The 20875-nt window shown below is 42.8% G+C and overlaps 1 protein-coding gene across 6 annotated transcripts in view; it reads left to right on the top strand.

Annotated features, from left to right (window-relative positions):
• The window catches only part of ADD2 (adducin 2), a 114931-nt gene that overhangs the window by 50237 nt on the left and 43819 nt on the right, over positions 1–20875 (top strand). For all 6 annotated transcript variants that reach the window (XM_056571468.1, XM_056571472.1, XM_056571473.1 and 3 more), the window contains exons 2-5: positions 11548–11767; positions 14034–14172; positions 16070–16221; positions 17897–17977. In XM_056571468.1, the coding sequence (XP_056427443.1) occupies positions 11585–11767; positions 14034–14172; positions 16070–16221; positions 17897–17977 (555 nt within the window). In that variant the 5' untranslated portion in view covers positions 11548–11584. The remainder of the gene's footprint in view (positions 1–11547; positions 11768–14033; positions 14173–16069; positions 16222–17896; positions 17978–20875) is intronic.

Raw genomic sequence — 20875 nt, 5'->3', positions numbered from 1 at the left:
AAACCATATGCACTGACTCTCCATTGAAAACCGTATGCCAAAAGATGCATCAGGTTGTGTCCGTTTTGCATCCTATACGATTTTGTCATTTTTTTTTCCCGTGGCCAAAACTGTAGTCTACCAATGTTTTTGGTCCGGGTGAAAAACCGTATTAAACCGTATACGTTTTTTTTTTTTTTAACATGGGAGTCAATGGGAACCGTACAGAACCGTATGTTCATACGGTTCCATCCGGTTTTCACCATACGTTTTTTGACTTTGCACAGTTTTTTTTCTTGGAATTTCAATCAAACAAGTGAAACTTTATTCAAAATGGAGTGAAAAGTTCAAAACATATGCGTTTTTTTCTTAAAAAACGGATGCAACCGGACATCATCTTTCAAACCGTATATGATTTTTAAAGGAGTACTCTGGTGCAGAGTATTCCTGCTCCGTCCTGCCCGGGCTGCAAAAAAAATGAAAATAAACCATCTCTCACCTTCCTGGGTTCCCGCGGAGCACCACTACAGCTGATCGGTCCTCCGGTCCATCTTCTTCATACTTCCGGGTGTAACGAAGCATCACATGGCGCTCAGCCTATTATGGGCAGAGGCAGAACATCGCGGCGGCCGGCGATAGGCTGAGCGCCTTGTAACGCTTCGTTCACACGGAAGCATGAAGAAGATGGACCGGAGGACCGATCAGCTGTAGTGGCGCTCCGCGGGAACCCAGGGAGGTGAGTGATGGTTTATTTTCATTTTTTTTGCAGGACGGAGCAGGAATACTCTGCACCAGAGTACTCCTTTAACCGTATACGGGTTGAATTTGTACACAACCGTTTTGATACAGTTTAGTCAGGTTTTGAGGAATCCGTTTTTCATCAAAAAACCTGATACGGGAACTGTATAGCAAAAACGTGGTGTGAATGCAGCCTTAACCCTTTTAATACAAATCACAGGCATTTTATTGATGCACTAGATTATGATGCATTCATCTTGTGATTTAAACCTAAATGGATGTATTAAAATGAAAGAACCAGGGTATACAAATGTCCAGCGCGTAAATAGTTAAATCCCTGGCCTCTCTGCAGACAGCACATTCAGCAGGGCTCATAACCTGGTGCCAGTTACTCAGCGTTAGATTTATAGTATGATTTTGATGTGCTGAGGCGTGCATTTCAATGGCATGTGAATGTGCAGTTCTGGGACAACAGCTCTAATCCTCTCCGCAGACCATTCTGATGGAGCAGGGAGGCTGGACTCAGAGGCTCATCGCATCATTGTGCTAAGTGCTTAGACCAGAAAGCGCCAGAGTGATGTGCGGAGATGTAATGTACTGGGGGAAGGACTAATGTGGTAGCATACCCGCTCTTTGGAAAGCATTATGTTTAATGACTAATAGAAAGGCCCCGGATTTGCTTTTAGATTGTTCTGCACAGCCTTGTATGCCTCTGTTACCTAAGACAAATTGATCTTCTGGCAAGTCATAGACTAGTCTGATCTTAGACTAGTGTTTCCCAACCAGGGTGCCTCCAGCTGTTGCAAAACTACAACTCCCAGCATGCCCGGACAGCCACAAGCTGTCCGGGCATGCTGGGAGTTGTAGTTTTGCAACAGCTGAAGGCACCCTAGTTGGTTGAAAGGGTACTCACATAGTTCAGTACAGCACTGAAATTCCTTTTGACACATTATCAATTGCTGTGAATGGTGCTCTGCTTAAAGGGGTACTCCTGCGGCTGTCCGGGCATGCTGGGATGTTGTAGTTTTGCAACAGCTGAAGGCACCCTAGTTGGGAAACACTGTCTTAGACCATCGCTGATTTCCAAAATGAAAGGGTACTCACATAGTTCAGTACAGCACTGAAATTCCTTTTGACACATTATCAATTGCTGTGAATGGTGCTCTGCTTAAAGGGGTACTCCTGCGGCTGTCCGGGCATGCTGGGATGTTGTAGTTTTGCAACAGCTGAAGGCACCCTAGTTGGGAAACACTGTCTTAGACCATCGCTGATTTCCAAAATGAAAGGGTACTCACATAGTTCAGTACAGCACTGAAATTCCTTTTGACACATTATCAATTGCTGTGAATGGTGCTCTGCTTAAAGGGGTACTCCTGCGGCTGTCCGGGCATGCTGGGATGTTGTAGTTTTGCAACAGCTGAAGGCACCCTAGTTGGGAAACACTGTCTTAGACCATCGCTGATTTCCAAAATGAAAGGGTACTCACATAGTTCAGTACAGCACTGAAATTCCTTTTGACACATTATCAATTGCTGTGAATGGTGCTCTGCTTAAAGGGGTACTCCTGCGGCTGTCCGGGCATGCTGGGATGTTGTAGTTTTGCAACAGCTGAAGGCACCCTAGTTGGGAAACACTGTCTTAGACCATCGCTGATTTCCAAAATGAAAGGGTACTCACATAGTTCAGTACAGCACTGAAATTCCTTTTGACACATTATCAATTGCTGTGAATGGTGCTCTGCTTAAAGGGGTACTCCTGCGGCTGTCCGGGCATGCTGGGATGTTGTAGTTTTGCAACAGCTGAAGGCACCCTATTTGGTAAACACTGTCATAGACCATCGCTGATTTCCAAAATGAAAGGGTACTCACATAGTTCAGTGCAGCACTGAAATTCCTTTTGACACATTATCAATTGCTGTGAATGGTGCTCTGCTTAAAGGGGTACTCTTGCGGCTGTTCGGGCATGCTGGGATGTTATAGTTTTGCAACAGCTGAAGGCACCCTAGTTGGGAAACACTGTCTTAGACCATCGCTGATTTCCAAAATGAAAGGGTACTCACATAGTTCAGTACAGCACTGAAATTCCTTTTGACACATTATCAATTGCTGTGAATGGTGCTCTGCTTAAAGGGGTACTCCTGCGGCTGTCCGGGCATGCTGGGATGTTGTAGTTTTGCAACAGCTGAAGGCACCCTATTTGGTAAACACTGTCTTAGACCATCGCTGATTTCCAAAATGAAAGGGTACTCACATAGTTCAGTGCAGCACTGAAATTCCTTTTGACACATTATCAATTGCTGTGAAATGTGCTCTGCTTAAAGGGGTACTCCGGTGGAAAACTTTTTTTTTTTTTAATCAACTGGTGCCAGAACGTTAAACAGATTGGTAAATTACTTCTATTAAAAAATCTTAATCCTTCCAGTACTTATTAGCTGCTGAATACTACAGAGGAAATTACTGTATTTTCTTTTTGGAACAGAGAGCTCTCTCTGCTGACATCATGACCACAGTGCTCTCTGCTGACATCTCTGTCCATTTTAGGAACTCTCCAGAGCAGCATATGTTTTCTATGGGGATTTTCTACTACTCTGGACAGTTCTTAAAATGGACAGAGGTGACAGCAGAGAGCACTGTGGTCATGATGTCAGCAGAGAGCTCTGTGTTCCAAAAAGAAAATAATTTCCTCTGTAGTATTCAGCAGCTAATAAGTACTGTAAGGATTAAGATTTTCTAATAGAAGTAATTTACAAATCTGTTTAACTTTCTGGCACCAGTTGATTAAAAAAAAAAAAAAAGTTTTCCACCGGAGTACCCCTTTAATGTGTGCCTGTCAATTCAGGGAACATTTTAGGATACGCTGCTTTCTGTGTATATGATGAACAGAACTATTTCTGGCCATTATATTACTTGTATATGGTATTTTCAGAGAATTTATTTGCAGGATTGATCTATAATTTGCAGTTCTCCCAGAGGTGGTTGACTTGTATTGTTTGCCTTGCAGACATAGGGCAAAGCTAAGCTGATTTTTAGAGAAGATTTGTAGGAGGAGGGGGGGGGGGGAGCTTGATAAGAGGAGACACATTTTTGTCTTATAAGATATATTACAAAGTTTCTTATATTCGCTTGTACTATTGATCTGCAAAGTTTGTTCAAGTAACAGTGTCTAAGTGTTGGCTGAACTCACAGATTTTGGCCGACCATAAGATGTGTATGGTAACCTTTCAACTCTTCCCCAACTGTAAGGGGGACAGAAGGGTTGGGCTTCTGTATTTTAACTGACCGATCCTTTTGTTCTTAGGGAGAGGCTGATGACTGATGAGTCTGGGAAGAGCTTTCACCCCTGCTTTCAATGAAAACACATGCACGCTCAACTGAGTCAAGCATGCATGTTCATGGGCCATTATTCATCTTACAGCTTTCATATGTGTATGCCCAGCTTTAGAGTTTTAGTAACAGGAATATGTGGCCAGTGACAAAGAGGTTTAAGTGATCTAGAAAGCTCCTACATTTTGAAGGTGTAGCCATTGGCTGTCCGGGCATGCTGGGAATTGAAGTTTTGCAACATCTGGAGGGCCACAGTTGGAGACTACTGGTCTAGATGTGGCAACCACGTAGAGTTGGACAGACTGTGGTATGGTACGTGTCTCGGGGTGGTTGGATGTATCACTTTGTGATGCCAGGGCACCGTTAACCGACATGATCCCAGCTTCTCCTGGGCCAGACACAGGATAAGAAATACACCGATGCCAAGTTACGGATAACTGTCTTTCCTGAGGTAGGAGTAGATGTTACAATCCTCACAGCGCAGATTAGAGTAGAGGAGATGCAGAGTAACCCTTGGGAGCCCTGTAGACTTGCTGTGACTTTTAGTATTGTGCTTGGAATTTTAGGCTTAATGCTGAGGCCTCCCATGCTGACTAGGGTTCTGATAGTGTCCAATTAATGGCACACCGCCAGGGTATGAACTATCTATATGTGGCCCATTGACTCACTGGGTATTATGCTCACAATTAGGAATTTCTGAATCCTCCTGGGCAGGGAACAAATGCAGAATGGCGTGGTCGCTTGAATCACCTCACACTCCTGCTGTCTCTTCTCCACACTGCAGCTCTGCACACACCTCTTTGACAAGGCCAAGACTGAATAACTCCTCCCCCATACACTATATATGTGCCTAGCTAGGGGGGACTCCCATTGGGCAACCAGGGGCATCATGCCTCTTTACAGATATCCTGTACCTTTATAAAAAAAATTCCTGTCTTTGGAGACAACCCCTTTAATCTGACAGCTATCAAGTCGATCAGCTGATTACTGTGCATCTTGCAGTCAAGGCCCTGGGCAAACAGCGGAGAATGACCTTCCATGTAATTCATACATGGCCGCAGTCAGGGGCATTGCTAAAGGCCAATGGGCCAGGGTGCAAATGTTTGGCTTGGGTCCCCTCTCCATGGGCAACTTCTTTTTACTTTACAGGGACTACAGCTCTTATCAGACACAGAAGCAGAATAAACAGTGTTACAAGGTTACACCTTCTCTGATCAAAGACATTCTTTTTCTTTTATTCTCCATTTCGTCCCAGATTGCCATAAAGACTTCTTTTTGTTATGTTTCAATTACTGCCACATGCTGTGCTTACTACATATAATACTGTCACAAATGGTATGCCCTAAATAGAATACTGCCACACATTATGCCCTAAATACAATACTCCTTTATGTTGTGTCCCTAAATATAGTATTGCCAAACACTGTGCCTTACGTGTACAATACCAGCACCCATTGTGCCCCTGAATACAATACTGCCACATGCTGTGCACTGAATACTATACTGCCACATGCTGTTCTCTGAATACTATACTGCCACATGCTGTGCTCTGAATACTATACTGCCACATGCTGTGCTCTGAATACAATACTGCCACATGCTGTGCTCTGAATACTATACTGCCACATGCTGTGCTCTGAATACTATACTGCCACATGCTGTGCTCTGAATACTATACTGCCACATGCTGTGCTCTGAATACAATACTGCCACATGCTGTGCTCTGAATACTATACTGCCACATGCTGTGCTCTGAATACAATACTGCCACATGCTGTGCTCTGAATACTATACTGCCACATGCTGTGCTCTGAATACAATACTGCCACATGCTGTGCTCTGAATACTATACTGCCACATGCTGTGCTCTGAATACTATACTGCCACATGCTGTGCTCTGAATACTATACTGCCACATGCTGTGCTCTGAATATTATACTGCCACATGCTGTGCTCTGAATACAAAACTGCCACATGCTGTGCTCTGAATACAATACTGCCACATGCTGTGCTCTGAATACAATACTGCCACGTGCTGTGCTCTGAATACTATACTGCCACATGCTGTGCTCTGAATACAATACTGCCACATGCTGTGCTCTGAATACTATACTGCCACATGCTGTGCTCTAAATACAATACTGCCACATGCTGTGCTCTGAATACTATACTGCCACATGCTGTGCTCTGAATACAATACTGCCACATGCTGTGCTCTGAATACTATACTGCCACATGCTGTGCTCTGAATACAATACTGCCACATGCTGTGCTCTGAATACTATACTGCCACGTGCTGTGCTCTGAATACAATACTGCCACATGCTGTGCTCTGAATACAATACTGCCACGTGCTGTGCTCTGAATACTATACTGCTACATGCTGTGCTCTGAATACAATACTGCCACATGCTGTGCTCTGAATACTATACTGCCACATGCTGTGCTCTGAATACAATACTGCCACATGCTGTGCTCTGAATACTATACTGCCACATGCTGTGCTCTGAATACAATACTGCCACATGCTGTGCTCTGAATACTATACTGCCACATGCTGTGCTCTGAATACAATACTGCCACATGCTGTGCTCTGAATACAATACTGCCACGGGCTGTGCTCTGAATACTATACTGCTACATGCTGTGCTCTGAATACAATACTGCCACATGCTGTGCTCTGAATACTATACTGCCACATGCTGTGCTCTGAATACAATACTGCCACATGCTGTGCTCTGAATACTATACTGCCACATGCTGTGCTCTGAATACAATACTGCCACATGCTGTGCTCTGAATACTATACTGCCACATGCTGTGCTCTGAATACAATACTGCCACATGCTGTGCTCTGAATACTATACTGCCACGTGCTGTGCTCTGAATACTATACTGCCACGTGCTGTGCTCTGAATACAATACTGCCACATGCTGTGCTCTGAATACTATACTGCCACATGCTGTGCTCTGAATACAATACTGCCACATGCTGTGCTCTGAATACAATACTGCCACGTGCTGTGCTCTGAATACTATACTGCCACATGCTGTGCTCTGAATACAATACTGCCACATGTTGTGCTCTGAATACTATACTGCCACATGCTGTGCACTGAATACAATACTGCCACATGCTGTGCACTGAATACTATACTGCCACATGCTGTGCTCTGGATACAATACTGCCACATGCTGTGCTCTGAATACTATACTGCCACATGCTGTGCTCTGAATACTATACTGCCACATGCTGTGCACTGAATACAATACTGCCACATGCTGTGCACTGAATACTATACTGCCACATGCTGTGCTCTGAATACGATACTGCCACATGCTGTGCTCTGAATTCTATACTGCCACATGCTGTGCTCTGAATACAATACTGCCACATGCTGTGCACTGAATACTATACTGCCACATGCTGTGCACTAAATACTATACTGCCACATGCTGTGCACTGAATACAATACTGCCACATGCTGTGCTCTGAATACAATACTGCCACATGCTGTGCTCTGAATACTATACTGCCACATGCTGTGCTCTGGATACTATACTGCCACATGCTGTGCTCTGAATACAATACTGCCACATGCTGTGCTCTGAATACTATACTGCCACATGCTGTGCTCTGAATACAATACTGCCACATGCTGTGCACTGAATACTATACTGCCACATGCTGTGCTCTGAATACTATACTGCCACATGCTGTGCTCTGAATTCTATACTGCCACATGCTGTGCTCTGAATACAATACTGCCACATGCTGTGCACTGAATACTATACTGCCACATGCTGTGCACTGAATACTATACTGCCACATGCTGTGCACTGAATACTATACTGCCACATGCTGTGCACTGAATACTATACTGCCACATGCTGTGCACTGAATACAATACTGCCACATGCTGTGCTCTGGATACAATACTGCCACATGCTGTGCACTGAATACTATACTGCCACATGCTGTGCTCTGAATACTATACTGCCACATGCTGTGCTCTGGATACAATACTGCCACATGCTGTGCACTGAATACTATACTGCCACATGCTGTGCTCTGAATACTATACTGCCACATGCTGTGCTCTGAATACAATACTGCCACATGCTGTGCACTGAATACAATACTGCCACATGCTGTGCACTGAATACTATACTGCCACATGCTGTGCTCTGAATACTATACTGCCACATGCTGTGCTCTGAATACAATACTGCCACATGCTGTGCTCTGAATACAATACTGCCACATGCTGTGCACTGAATACTATACTGCCACATGCTGTGCTCTGAATACTATACTGCCACATGCTGTGCACTGAATACTATACTGCCACATGCTGTGCTCTGAATACTATACTGCCACATGCTGTGCTCTGGATACAATACTGCCACATGCTGTGCACTGAATACTATACTGCCACATGCTGTGCTCTGAATACTATACTGCCACATGCTGTGCTCTGAATACAATACTGCCACATGCTGTGCTCTGAATACAATACTGCCACATGCTGTGCTCTGAATACTATACTGCCACATGCTGTGCTCTGAATACAATACTGCCACATGCTGTGCTCTGAATACAATACTGCCACATGCTGTGCACTGAATACTATACTGCCACATGCTGTGCTCTGAATACTATACTGCCACATGCTGTGCTCTGAATACAATACTGCCACATGCTGTGCACTGAATACAATACTGCCACATGCTGTGCACTGAATACTATACTGCCACATGCTGTGCTCTGAATACTATACTGCCACATGCTGTGCTCTGAATACTATACTGCCACATGCTGTGCTCTGAATACTATACTGCCACATGCTGTGCTCTGAATACAATACTGCCACATGCTGTGCACTGAATACTATACTGCCACATGCTGTGCACTGAATACTATACTGCCACATCCTGTGCACTGAATACAATACTGCCACATGCTGTGCTCTGAATACAATACTACCACATGCTGTGCTCTGAATACTATACTGCCACATGCTGTGCTCTGGATACAATACTGCCACATGCTGTGCTCTGAATACTATACTGCCACATGCTGTGCTCTGAATACTATACTGCCACATGCTGTGCTCTGAATACAATACTGCCACATGCTGTGCACTGAATACTATACTGCCACATGCTGTACTCTGAATACTATACTGCCACATGCTGTGCTCTGAATTCTATACTGCCACATGCTGTGCTCTGAATACAATACTGCCACATGCTGTGCTCTAAATACAATACTGCCACATGCTGTGCTCTGAATACAATACTGCCACATGCTGTGCTCTGAATACTATGCTGCCACATGCTGTGCTCTGAATACTATACTGCCACATGCTGTGCACTGAATACTACACTGCCACATGCTGTGCACTGAATACTATACTGCCACATGATGTGCTCTGAATACTATAATGCCACATACTGTGCTCTGAATACAATACTGCCACATGCTGTGCTCTGAATTCTATACTGCCACATGCTGTGCTCTGAATACAATACTGCCACATGCTGTGCTCTGAATACAATACTGCCACATGCTGTGCTCTGAATACAATACTGCCACATGCTGTGCTCTGAATACTATACTGCCACATGCTGTGCTCTGAATACTATACTGCCACATGCTGTGCACTGAATACTATACTGCCACATGCTGTGCACTGAATACTATACTGCCACATGATGTGCTCTGAATACTATAATGCCACATGCTGTGCTCTGAATACAATACTGCCACATGCTGTGCTCTGAATACTATACTGCCACATGCTTTGCTCTGAATACAATACTGCCACATGCTGTGCTCTGAATACAATACTGCCACATGCTGTGCACTGAATACTATACTGCCACATGATGTGCTCTGAATACTATACTGCCACATGCTGTGCTCTGAATACTATACTGCCACATGCTGTGCACTGAATACTATACTGCCACATGCTGTGCTCTGAATACTATACTGCCACATGCTGTGCTCTGAATACTATACTGCCACATGCTGTGCTTTTTTTTTTTTTTTTTTTTTTTTTGGCATACTGATGAAAAACCACTAGAATTTATGATTCTATACAAATATCAGTTTTATTCCAATAAAAATATTAACAACATATTTTTTAAAATATTACAGGCAGGGATTCCCATATAATGCGAGGCCAGAAGACACTAAATTATTATACTAACTATAGTCACAGTGTAAAATGAATACAGCTCATAAAGTGCATAACAATAGTAAAGTGCTTATCAATAGTACGTTCCTGTCCTCTTACCACTAATCTGTCTCTTACTCCTAAAGAAATCACATGCTATTCATGAGCCAATACAGGTCTCAGAGAGTGAATTCATAGTCATGGAGGTCAGGTATGCTGGACTAATAACCATGTGCATGAGTACTGGAATATACAATTTTACAAAGTGTTAAGTATCTTACCCATGCTCGCCACCGCTACCCCTACAACTGTTTCGGCTCCTTCCTTAGGGGGCACGAGAGGAAGTGCTGTAGTTCTTTCCAGGCTTACCACAGTGCTCTCTGCTGCCACCTCTGTCCATGTCAAGAACTGTCCAGAGTAGGAGCAAATCCTCATAGCAAACCTCTCCTGCTCTGGACAGTTCCTGACATGGACAGAGGTGGCAGCAGAGAGCACTGTGGTCAGACTGGGAAGAACTACTCAACTTCCTCTGTAGTATACAGCAGCTGATAAGTAGAAGAATTAGTTTTCAATGGATGTCTTTATTTAATGAGTAGTGGTTTCTGGTGGTTCCATTACACAATGAGGCATTCCTCTCTGTACAGGCCACAACACACATTTGTGTCTAAGTCATAGCATTACCTTTAGCCTTATGTTATGTATCTGATCCCAGAATCTAGATTATAAGTCCGGCACCGAAAGCTCATGATGTCATAGCCCCGCCCCCTCATGATGTCACGCTCGCCCCCTCAATGCAAGTCTATGGGGGGGGGGGGGGGCGTAGAGGACCATCTTTTCATTTCCTGTATTAAGTTCCAATTAAAAAATATCAATTAATTTTAAACTGAATTTTACAGACAGCTAAAAATTTGGAGTCTACTAGATGCCTCCATGATGAGAAATGTTGCAGAATTTTTTTCACACCTGTCTAAAACTTTTGCACAGTACTTTAGCTCTTGTTTGCACGACATGCTCTGTGTCCAGATGGCATAAGTAAAGTAATATATTTACATAGTTGCTGAACGTTTATGTAGATGTAGGCATGGTCCACGGAGGCCAACACCATTACACAAGGACATGTTTCATTTCATTTATCAAGGTTGACAAACGACGACAGGATATCCATTAATAAAAATAAAGAACATTGATATTGCGCATTCATAGCCAACATAACAAAATCCAGACAGCCTTACCAGTCATTTAGCTTGAACGCATGCTGTATACCATTTATAACAGTATGATGGGTCCATCTGATATTGACTGATCTTCTTTGTAACCCATAGAACTCATGTGCATTGGAGACGGCGACAATCCACAAAGATGAGCAACCAAACCACTCCTGAGGTCGTGTCCTCACCTCCCCCAGAGGGACCAAGATACTTTGAACGATATACAGAGAATGATCCAGAATACTTACGGATTCGGAACATGGCAGCGGACCTGAGGCAGGATTTTAATGTGATGGAGCAGAAGAAACGTGTAACAATGATTCTACAGAGCCCGGTGAGTAGTTACCTAGAATGGGGAAAGAAGAATTGTAAATATTCCTTACAATGACTGCTATAACTACTACCTTAAAGGGGTACTCCGGTGAAAACCTTTTTTCTTATAAATCAACTGGTGCCAGAAAGTTAAACATATTTGTAAATCACTTCTATTAAAAAATCTTAATCCTTCCAGTACTTATTAGCTGCTGAATGCTACAGAGGAAATTCCTTTCTTTTTGAAACACTGATGACATCACGAGCACAGTGCTCTCTGCTGACATCTCTGTCCATTTTAGCAACCGTGCATAGTAGATGTTTGCTAAGAGCAGCATGGTGCCTTAGTGGTTAGCACTGTTGCCTTGCAGTGCTGGGGCATTGGGTTCAAATCCCACTAAGTACAACAATAAATAAATAAAGACTCATTATTATTATAAAAACGTCAGCAGAGAGCACTGTGCTCGTGATGTCATCAAAGAGCATTCCAAAAAGAAAATAATTTCCTCTGTAGTATTCAGCAGCTAATAAGTACTGGAAGGATTAAGATTTTTTTAATAGAAGTAATTTACAAATTTGTTTAACTTTCTGTCACCAGTTGATTTAAAAGAAAAAAGGTTTTCACCAGAGTACCCCTTTAAGCACGGCAATTAAAATGTGTAAATTATCCCAAATATACATGCACATATTAACTGATGTCTGAAGATATTCCGGCTATGGAATGGTAAGCCTGTATGGATTAATTCAGTGGACGTTTGAGAGCTCAGACAGGGCTCTTGTGGTGCTTTATATATACCAACAACGTCTGCAGGAACTAGGAATATTTTTCTATCCACTGGGTCCGTCAGTAGGATCTGCTCCCATGATGGACCAGAACAATGGAGAGAACACTGGTAGTGTGAACCCAGCCTTATCCATTTGTCCAGGCTTAAATGTATTGGTAAAATATGCCCTTTAGTGGAGTACATAGAAGAGAACCTCAAGTGGGCCCTTAATGCAAAGGTCAACACGGACTGTCATTATGGTGCTGTGTTTTGCCATTCAGTACAAGCGGTCTTGGTTTTTATGCCCTCTCCATGCCATTTCCCCAGCTCTATGTTTGATAACAATGTCGTTCCTCAATAGAAGGGAGTTCTGCACAGGTTCTCACCACCCAATAAAAAGAGTACAGGACCAATCATGACTCTCCCACCTCTTTCCAGGGGTCTTATAGTAGTGGTATGGTTTACCTTGGTGCCCTCCACCAACCTCTCTTCCACTATTGAAGAAGACCTTCCAATATACAAATAATAATATGATGTTCAGTCCTTCAACAGAAAGGCGCCCGGCACTGCTGTGTAGCCATCCACTAAAACCGCTAACGCTGCACTCTGTCAGACCTTCCCAGTGCTCACATTAGGTAAGTGTAATGGCAAGTCCACAGTAAGCAAAAGAGAGATGGAGCACTCACCAGGTCTTGAAGAACAATTCAAGCTTCTTTATTTCATCTTGCTTGAAAACACATAAATACGAAAGGGAGAGCGGACAGTACAAACAGGTGGGGGAGAAGCTACGGGTGTGGGTCCGTGTTCGCGCACGTAGCGATTCGTCAGGCCCATTGGGCCTGACGAAGCGCTACGTGCGTGAACACGGACCCATTGTGCCTGACGAAGCGCTACGTGCGCGAACACGGACCATCGCCCTTAGCCTCTCATCCACCTGTTTGTACTGTCCGCTCTCCCTTTCGTGTTTATGTGTTGTCAAGCAAAATGAAATAAAGAAGCTTCAATTGTTCTTCAAGACCTGGTGAGTGCTCCATCTCTCTTTTCCTTACTGTGGACTTAATAATATGATGTCTACCATCAATTGCTTGGCTCTCAGACAACCCCCGTTTTTACACTAGTGCGGCTCCTTTCTAATCTTCTTTTCTTCCAATTCAAATGTTTACTGCAGGGACCCTCAACTATCATGCAGTATAATATACTGCCCCCATATTATTAATTTTATTTCTGGTGTTTGGATGGTGGTTGGGGAAAGGGGCTGGTAAGGGGCGCACTAAAGGATAACAAAAGTTGCTGGCAGCGGCAGGCCCCCTTTTAGACCTCAGACAGTGCCCGACCTGTCAGTCCGCCCCTGGTATAGGGCCCCCATTTTATCAATTTAAATTTTTTTTTTCTATTATGAATTCTGCATGAGAGAAAAAAATGTCAAACAAAATCTACATAGTAGTAATATAACGTTATTATGATGTTATTTCATTTTATTTGTCTTCTTACTTCATGGTGACATTTTGTTGCATTTACTTTCAGTCTTTTAGGGAGGAACTGGAAAGTTTAATTCAGGAGCAGATGAAGAAAGGAAACAACTCCTCCAATATCTGGGCTCTCAGGCAAATCGCTGACTTCATGGCCAGCACTGCACCATCTGTCTTCCCCACCTGTCCAGTCAGTACGTTCTTCCACTTTCTCTCTAGGGAGTTGGGTTAAGGAGGGTAACGCTTGTGAGGATCCTTACGTAGATGAAAATGATTTAAAGTACAAGCTAACTTTCATGGGGAATTTCCAAACAAGGATTTAAGATTCTATGGCTCTTCAGCAGCAGAGAATGAGAGCTCCTGTGTTCAGGGGTTAAACTACTGAGAGTGCAGAGATGGGCCTTGGTGCCACATAAGAGGACCACACGTTAGGACCATGCGGACATTGCTGCCCCATAGGCAGTAATGTCTCCCACTCGGATTCCTACTAAAGGATGACCGAGATCATTCTCTTGGTGCTGCAATTCCATTGTGTGGACTGTGCAGCAGAATCCTATTGACAGCAAAGCTACCCTGCTGCACCGGAATTTCAGAGCGCAATTTTAAAACGGAATTCCACTCGGAAATTCCATAGTGTGAACTTAAAGGGGTATTCCGGGCCATCACGTCCCCTCCCATAGACATGAATGGAGGGAGCGTGGCGTGGACGTCACGTCCCCAGTCCCGGAAACCCGGAGGTTTCCGAAACTGGAGATTCAGCACCCGCATAGAAAGCGGGTGCTGCAGGGAGATCGCGGGGGTCTCAGCAGTGGGCCCCCCGCGATCAGACATCTTATCCCCTATCCTTTGGATAGGGGATAAAATGTTTTTGCCCAGAATACCCCTTTAAAGGGGTACTCCCGTGGAAACCCTTTTTTTTTTTTAAATCAACTGGTGCCAGAAAGTTAAACAGATTTGTAAATCACTTCAATTAAAAAAAATCTTAATCCTTCCAGTACTTTTTAGGGGCTGTATACTAAAGAGAAATCCCAAAAAGAAATACATTTCCTCTGATGTCATAAACACAGTGCTCTCTGCTGGCCTCTGCTGTCCATTTTAGGAACTGTCCAGAGCAGCATGCTATGGGGATTTTCTCCTGCTCTGTACAGTACCTAAAATGGACAGCAGAGGTCAGCAGAGAGCACTGTGTTCATGACATCAGAGGAAATGCACTTCTTTTTGGGATTTCTCTTTAGTATACAGCCCCTAAAAAGTACTGGAAGGATTAAGATTTTTTAATAGAAGTGATTCAAAAATCTGGTTAACTTTCTGGCACCAGTTGATAAAAAAAAAAAAGTTTTCCACGGGTGTAGTCCTTTAACCTTATGGCTCCAACAGAAGTGGAACAATACTGCTGGTATTGGTGGCCTGGGTGGTGGACATAGCACTCAATGGGGGGAATTTAACATTGGTTTTATCCTGTAAATTGTCACAAATTCTGAGCGATGGGTAAAAAAGTTGCAAACTTTTTGCATAACTTGAATGTAGTGTGGCATGGTAAGCTTTTGATCAGTGATTTATTAACTGCATATTTTTTAAATTGTTGCTAATTTTTTTGCGCAAAATTTGCACAATTTCATGCCAACCCAGAGCACATATCTACATCAAAGTTACTTTACTATTTATGAAGAATGTGCACCTCTTTGATTAATGTGGGAGAAGTACACATGATGGCAAACAGTGAAAAATAACTTGATTTACACACAAAGATAAATTCCCCTAATAAGTGTTTCTCTATGAGATGAGGGAAATATTCAGGCAGGAATTTCACATATGGGCAAAAATTTGCCTGGTGTAGTCCTAAAACAAAAAGATTGTTAACCAGGAGTGACTATATGTACAAACAGCCCAAAATGTAATTCCACGTTGTGCTGATTTTTGTTTTCTTGTAAGGTAATGTAGGGCATAGCAAGAAAATATATTATAGTGGTATAGTATTTACAAGCAGTATATATAAGGTATGCCTCTACAGTCTCTAGTCTTTGTACTAAAAACAACTGTTATAAATTGTGCCTGGATTTAACTAAAAAAACGTAAACCTTCATTTTTCAGACTCCTCCATGGTGTCGCCTATTAATGACCTCCACTTCAATGATCCAGTACCTTTGGCAAAGGGTGAAAGGCTAATGCGATGTAAACTGGCCAGCATCTACAGGCTCATAGACCTCAATGGCTGGGCCCAGCTCAGTGGTACTTGTGCTTCAGTGAGTAATCTGCCTTTCCTTTCCTCAGTGGTGATGATGAGGATGATATGTGATTTGGTTGGGACAGTTTCACTACCATGCAGACAGTGCAGTGCTATTAGCTGTCAATATAAATAAATGGTAATTCAACTAGAGAAAAAAACAGACATGGTCGCACATCCACTACATGCACTTCATGATCATAAAGTCGTTAGTGTATTTTATGAGGATGAAGTGCAAGCCCACTAGCCACGTCATGGCCACCTGTAAGTAGCGGGTCCCTAACATGCCTAGCATAAAATGAGTGGCGACCACCACCGCCCCAAAACCAGTGCCCACAGGGGGAATGACCCACTGGCAGAGCAGCCCCAATGCCCCTCCAACCAGTCCCTGGGCCACGCCTCCCCACAGACACGGCGCTGGGGCAGCAATGGACGCCACACAGCACCACACCAGTGTGAACAGATGTAAAAAGCTCACTCACCATGTGCTCCCAGCCATAGACTGGGAGGCTGCCAGAAAAGAATGGGGCCCTAATGCAGCTTCCTGCTAATTTATATAGGCCTGGGCTGAGAGGGAGGGGCAGAGTGCAGATCAAGGGAAAACAAAATTAATAAATAAATGGTAAAATGATCATTTACAAAGTAATCAGTTCATAGGGTAAGACCAATAGAAAAATGTCAATATGAAGCAAGCAGAATTCCCAAACTTAAGCTGTCGCTTTAATTTATGATTTACTAATATGTGGCCAGTTTTATATTTTGGATAAAATAATTTTTTAGGGAAAAGGGTGTTGTTTCCATTATATATACTTATGACATATACAGCTTTATGGCTCTCACTGATCTCCAGAACAGGTATCCCCCAATGTGGGTGATGGGAACTGACCCACCTTTTTGTGAAAATCCTTGCTGACATTATGAAGCAATTAGATTTTCCAGTCAATTGAGGAAGATATTATAATTACTTTAGTGTTTTAGATCTTAGGATGTATATATGGGGTTATTTTTTTCTACTTACAGGGAACCCCTCACATTGATTATGCAGTCCAATCTGCAGGCAGCATGTCAGAGAAGAATAAGGCAGTGTCACCTCCGGGTCCCGACAGATCCCATTGACTTGAATGGGGTCCATTGGGTATCTGGTATTTTACTGGAGAAAATAAATAGTGCGTACACTATTCTTTTCTTCACTAAACTCCTGTCGTTTTGATGGAATTGCTGGTGGAGCTCCCCGGCAACAATGTGAAAGAGGCTTAGCTGTGCAAATTTATCAATTGTAGTTTTGTGGTAAACGACTCAGTATAACTTGTATTTCCTGCATTGGAATCAGTGCTAATTCTAGGGTTAGGAGTCTAGTGGGTGGTCCTACTCAGTGATTGACAGTCTTTCCTCTATATGAGTGCATGTAGATATTGCTTAAATTAAATCCTACTTAAATTTTTAAGTAGGATTGCCCACTGGACTCCTAAACAGAATTAGCATTGTTTCAATGAATGAACCTTTTCCACAAAACTATATATTAGTCAACTCATTTACTATATCTTGTTTTGCACAGATCAGCCTGCATGTTTAATATTACAAGCTGAATTTAAGTAATAAAACCCCAATACTTGAAAGGTACTTGAAATTTCCTGTTTGCTTAGTGATAATTAATATTATAATCTAAAAAAAAAATGTTTTTATATTCCTCTCAGATAAGGGTTAATAAAGAACAGGATCATTTCTTAATCAACCCGCGAGGAGTGGCTTGTAATGAAGTGTCTGCTTCAACCCTAGTAAGTTATAAATGTAATGTCCGTTTATCTGTATTTTCTGCTCTGGGTCCTGTTCAGACATTAGGTTTGTGTCTGAACAGTTTCTGTGTTAAAGGAGTAGTCCAGTCCTGAAAAACGTATCCCCTATCCTAAGGATAGGGGATATGTTTCAGATCGTGGGGGGTCCGACTGCTGCCCCTCCCCCCTCGCAATCACCTGTACGGGGCCCTAGCAGCCTGCGGGAAGGGGGCGTGTGTACCACAGCACAAGGCGGCGGCTTACACGCCCCCTATATAACTGCTCCGGCTCTGCCATAGAGTTAATCTCCGGCACTGCCATAGCGCTGTATTGAGTTTTTCAGGACTGGACTACTCCTTTAGATCTCCCTGGGATGGGAAGAGTTAATGCTTCCAGCCTTCAGCACTGGCAGGATATTTATGGCCTCTTCAGGTGCTGCTCTGGGCTGGTAATTATACTGTACCTATTATTCTGACCATGTTTTCATTATGTTCACTATGTCTGTTTTAACATGTGTATCCTGAGTTTTAACCATGGCTATCTGTCCTGTCTGATATCTAGATTTTAGCTTGAATTATTTGAGTACTTTGTCGGGTTTTAGTATTCTTGTATTGTTTGTTCTGCATATGCTTTGTGTTTCCTTAGTCCGTACCTTAGCCCGTATTCACACTGTGCGTTTTGTTAGTTCTGTTTTTGACCTTGTTTGATCCTGGATTTCCTAGGATAGAATTCCTGAGCCATGTGCTAATCCGTCTATCAAGGAGTGAGTTAGTCTTGTGTCTGTAATCGTGTTTGCTTGTATTTAGGATTTTTCCTAGGCTAGTATTCTGATCCCTCTGGAGAGTATTGATCACACTCCATGATTGGAGTCCAGTGTGAACAGTGCTCTTGATTTTCTGACCCATAGTCTGACATTCAGTTGACCTGTTCATCCCCTGCAACTCCTGGTTTTGTCTGCTGTTTACTTATCCTCATAACTAGTCTTGTTCATATTATCGTATCTGCCATTAATCTTGATCCCGGTTTCTGAACTGTATGTTAGTATGCTATATCCTGTCTTTATATATCGGTTTGTTGGCTATTGTATTTCCGTTATGTTCTTGACTTGTTCACTGACTTTGTACAGTTCAGTTTGTTTTGTTGACTCTGACGCCCATGCAAGTTAGCACAAGGAAAGGACCGGCTCCAAGTTGTTGATCCGTCGTTTAGGGTGGATGGGCAAGTAGTCAAGGAGATTGTTTTTTAGGGACAGCTTAGGGCCCACTTCTCCCTGTCACCCCCAATTTCATGACAATAAAGTACTTAAAGTTTATACAACTTTTCATCAGTAGGTGCCCAGGTTGGAAAGCTGGCCAAAACCAGTGTGGTGGTAGCTTATTCCTAACTCTTCATTAAGAAAACATGCATGCTCAGCCAAAATGAGCATGCCTATGTTTGGGGAGGATGGGAGGAATAGCTGTCTGAAATTTGTTGAAGGTGTATGGCTGCTTAGTTTTTTTAACCCTGGTCTCTGCTATCCAAATGCAATAAAATAAAACTAGTCAGCACAAAGTAAAAAAACTATCCACATGTTGTCCTTTTTATTGGCCATTTAATACAATCAGGACAAACTCTCTTGTTGCCCAAGGTTAAGGATCACCGAAAGATCAATCAACAGAAATAAGGGAAGAGCCAGAAGCCGAGGATGATGGGTCACATGATTATAAACCCTTATTAAGAAAAACAAAAACAACAACAACTAAATAGGAAGAGAATTATAGGCACCATTACACACACAAAAATGCATGGGAGGCATAAAAAAACAAAACATGGCATAAGTGGTCAAATATGAATAAAGCAGTAAACATAGTCGGGGACATTTATCATCGTTACTTTGGTAAGCGGGTTCTGTAGGGTTTTTTTTGCTTTATTTTTGCTATGTGTGACACATTTATTATACTATCACAGGGGGTTGATAAATTTGGCTTACATACGCAAAAAACAATAAATTACTTTTGAATACCATTTTTTTTTAGCACACATAAGCAAAAAAACAATAAATGACTTCAGAACAGCACTTTGCAGCTTTGAAAACAATGGGGGACATATATGTGTTTATTAAATTTTTTTTACCACTTTTTTCACCTTAATGTACTAACTCTTTTTTTTTCTTCTCATTTCAGATCTGTGTATCTTGTGGATTACTTTAGATTCAGAGGAGTACAGTGACCAGCGTTTTTAGATTCGGAGGAGTACAGTGACCCTATTTTTATTTTCAACCAATACCAACCAACCAGCAACAGTGTGACCTTACCAGGGTGGACGAGGGCCATTGTTACTGGCCCTCCCCAGCCTAAATAATGCCAGTCTGTTACCGCCTAGGCCCAGGAGCGCCATTTTTGACACTCCGGGCCTGTTGATACCGGCTCTTCCCGACACCCCTGTGGCGGTGGATACCGGGGTAATAATTAGGGGTTAGCGCTAGCTGTTTTTGGGACTAATGCTAAGCCCTGGCTTAGTAATGGATTCCATCTATTAGACAGCTTCCACTACTAAGCCTGTCAAGTAAATAAAAATAAAAAAACGCAACACGTTTAAAAAAAATTATTTTTAAAAAACACTCCCCCACAAGCTCTCGTTAACCATTTTATTAACATTGAACAGATATAAAAAAAAAAACGCTGTTCATCGACGCAGTCCACCGAATCCGAAGTAATCCACAGGATACACGGATCTGAAAAGAGAAAAACAAAACAAGTAAATAGGTTAATACATTTAGTGTCACCCTAAATCTCTGCATCTCCTGTGCCGCACGACTACAGCTCACAGCATGCCCTTACAGTAAGGACATGCTGGGAGTTGTAGTCATGTGGTGCAGGATATGTGCAGGAGAGTGACAAGCTTGTCACCTACCCCCTGCTG

Source organism: Hyla sarda, chromosome 4 (genome assembly GCF_029499605.1).
Source record: "Hyla sarda isolate aHylSar1 chromosome 4, aHylSar1.hap1, whole genome shotgun sequence".
Classification (NCBI taxonomy): Eukaryota; Metazoa; Chordata; class Amphibia; order Anura; family Hylidae; genus Hyla; species Hyla sarda.
This window is presented reverse-complemented; position numbering and strand designations above follow the sequence as displayed.